The 2,495-nt window shown below is 41.4% G+C and overlaps 1 protein-coding gene across 1 annotated transcript in view; it reads right to left on the bottom strand.

Moving 5' to 3' along the window:
* The window catches only part of DCC (deleted in colorectal carcinoma), a 1,276,184-nt gene that overhangs the window by 59,670 nt on the left and 1,214,019 nt on the right, over positions 1-2,495 (bottom strand). Inside the window, exon 24 of the mRNA XM_006891717.1 lies at positions 359-585. Within this exon, the coding sequence (XP_006891779.1) occupies positions 359-585 (227 nt within the window). The remainder of the gene's footprint in view (positions 1-358; positions 586-2,495) is intronic.

Genomic DNA, 2,495 nt, shown 5'->3' with positions numbered 1-2,495 from the left:
TGCCACCCTCATTGCATACTCCTACGATAAAAATAATGCCCTAAAATATAATACTTTTAGACTATTCTCTCCCCCATAGACTTCAATGTCTACAGGCCGTCTTAAGGCTGAAATCCTTCAAAAAAACACATCTTCAGGTCTTGTCTTTTCTTCCAGAGAGATTGCTGGCAAGTTCAAATTACCAAGCTTATGATCAACAGATTATCTTTTAACCATTGTGCCACCAAAATTCCTTAAAACATGGTGCTTAATGACTTGCAAATTAGCAAAACATGTATTAACAGAAAAAAAAAAAGAAAAGAAAAAAGAGTGGAGAATGGTGGGGTTCAGAATGGGATGTGTTCCCTGACATCAGTACCTGAATGAGAGGTGCTTTTACTCCCCAGCTGGGTTTCTGACTGGCTGTGGCTGACGGGTGTGAGGTCCTGGCAGCTTTGGATGGGGGAGTCCCTTCCAGTCGGGTCGGTACCTGAAGGCTTCTCAATATTTTTCATCTCCATTTCTTCATGGTGGATCCACAGGTCAGGGGGTCGGAGGTCTTTCTGGCTGCCTTTCCTCTTGCCCACACTGTGCGTGGCCCGTTTCCTGTGGAGCAAAGTTGGAAGGCAAATGTGAAAACTTCCCCTCAGTGGCTATTCCTCTCCTTTCTCAGTTCTAGTTAGAAGCCAGGAAGAAAACAAAAGGGCTCCCTGAAGGAACCTTGTGAAAGCCAGGAATTGGCAGACACATCTTGGCCGCCATTCCTGGTGGCCCCTGGAGCATTCCCACATTGTAGGGGATGTATTGCTAATTCCCAAGGGCCCCCACCTGCCTGCCAGAGAGTTCCATACTCCTGCTTCCCTGGCCGCTGATTCATGCAAGGTGACAATGGGGGAAATGGAGCCATATGCCAATCTTTGGAGCTGGGCATAAGGTACCTGACGGTAACATCTGTTTGGGAGATAAATGAAGGAGTAGCTTTGAAAGGGCACATGGAAATAAAAAGGCCAGAACTGGTGCCAACTACCAAGATCATAGCTTAAAGGGAAAGCAATATTTCGTCTGTATGATTTAATGTGCAATTGAGAATCTTCCCATCTGAAAACACAGACCATGGGAGGACATTCCAAGAAGAATAAAACACTTTTGTCTTAGTATCTGTGATGTCTGGCATGAAACAAAACAGTACTACTTATATTTTGAAGAGAGAAGTTTAGAAATGTGCTTTATATCTCTCTAGTTTCTTCACCACGCATGTTCAAATCGTACAGTCCTTTACTTCACTGGCAAGCTCTTCTTGAGACTAGGAAGATTTCCTACATGATACTTAAGTAGGATGGTTCACATTCTAGACATTTTGTACATCAGAAGTTCAGAACTGCGTTCTGCAGCCAAATAAGTATATTGCTAGTTTTAGTAAATAAAATTTTATTGGAAAACAGATAATCCATTCCTCACCCCCTGCTGCAATCACTAAGTTGAATAGCTGACATTAAGTTGAATAGTTGAGGCAGACAATGTCATGTCCACTTAGTCTAAAACATTTATTAGTTAACTATTTTGAACCCTCTTCTACTGTTTCATAATTTTGAATATCTTTTGGAGTCTCTAATTTTCTGTGTCTCTTCGAAGGCAGAATTCAAAGAGTTAAAATTAGCTTTTGGCTACAAAGGGAGGCTTCACCTTCTCATTGTGCTCATTTACCGTGGAAAGGTTAGGATGATGTTCATGAAGAACTTTCCATGGTTGCTACCTGGTCCAAAATGTGCTCCTTTCTTGAAAGCACTTTGAAAACTTTACAAGGTCAATGAAAATTACTTTGATCTTCCAATTTCCAAATGAGGAGCTTTATACATGTTAGGTAATAAAGAAATGTTTAGTGGTGTGCTTTGCTGAGTTTTCCTATTCTTTTTGAGTTTCTTTTGACACAAGCTAGACATTAAAAAAAGAATCTCAGCCTTAATATCTCTTCCATAGTTTAGTAGAGAAATAATATAATGTTTTCTGCTTTCCTATTTCCTAACAACCACCTGCATTTTGCTGATTTCTTGGCAGCAGTCCCACACTGTCCCCAGACAATGGATGACAATGACTCCGCGATCATTCTCCTGCGTTAAGCATCCATTCCCTGAATTCATTTCCTTACATGTCACCTGCCTGCAGGAAACCAATCTGTTACTCTCACAGAGCAATTTCTGTAATTTACCCTTGGTAGCGTGGAATAATTTAATGCCATCCTCCAACTTGGAGGTTTCACCCTTTTATCTCTCTTTCTACCAAATGAAAAAACACTAAATAACTCTGAACTCAGTGCCTACATGGTTGCATACTGAGAAGGACAAGTTCCCTAATCTCAGGATAACTTCATATTTAAATATCACGGCAGAGAGATGAGCAAGCTCCATCAGTGTATTGACAGCTTTTGAAAACATGCTGGAGGGTCAGCTACGAGGGGAGGTATCAATGAAATGCTGAAACTGGAGGGTCAGCTATGAGGGGAGGTGGAGGGTCAGCTA

The sequence above is a fragment of the Elephantulus edwardii genome, unplaced genomic scaffold (assembly GCF_000299155.1).
Source record: "Elephantulus edwardii isolate Elephantulus edwardi_28Jun2011 unplaced genomic scaffold, EleEdw1.0 scaffold00103, whole genome shotgun sequence".
In the NCBI taxonomy this organism is placed as follows: Eukaryota; Metazoa; Chordata; class Mammalia; order Macroscelidea; family Macroscelididae; genus Elephantulus; species Elephantulus edwardii.
The sequence above is the reverse complement of the archived record's forward strand: the minus strand, read 5'-3'. Positions and strand labels throughout refer to the sequence as shown.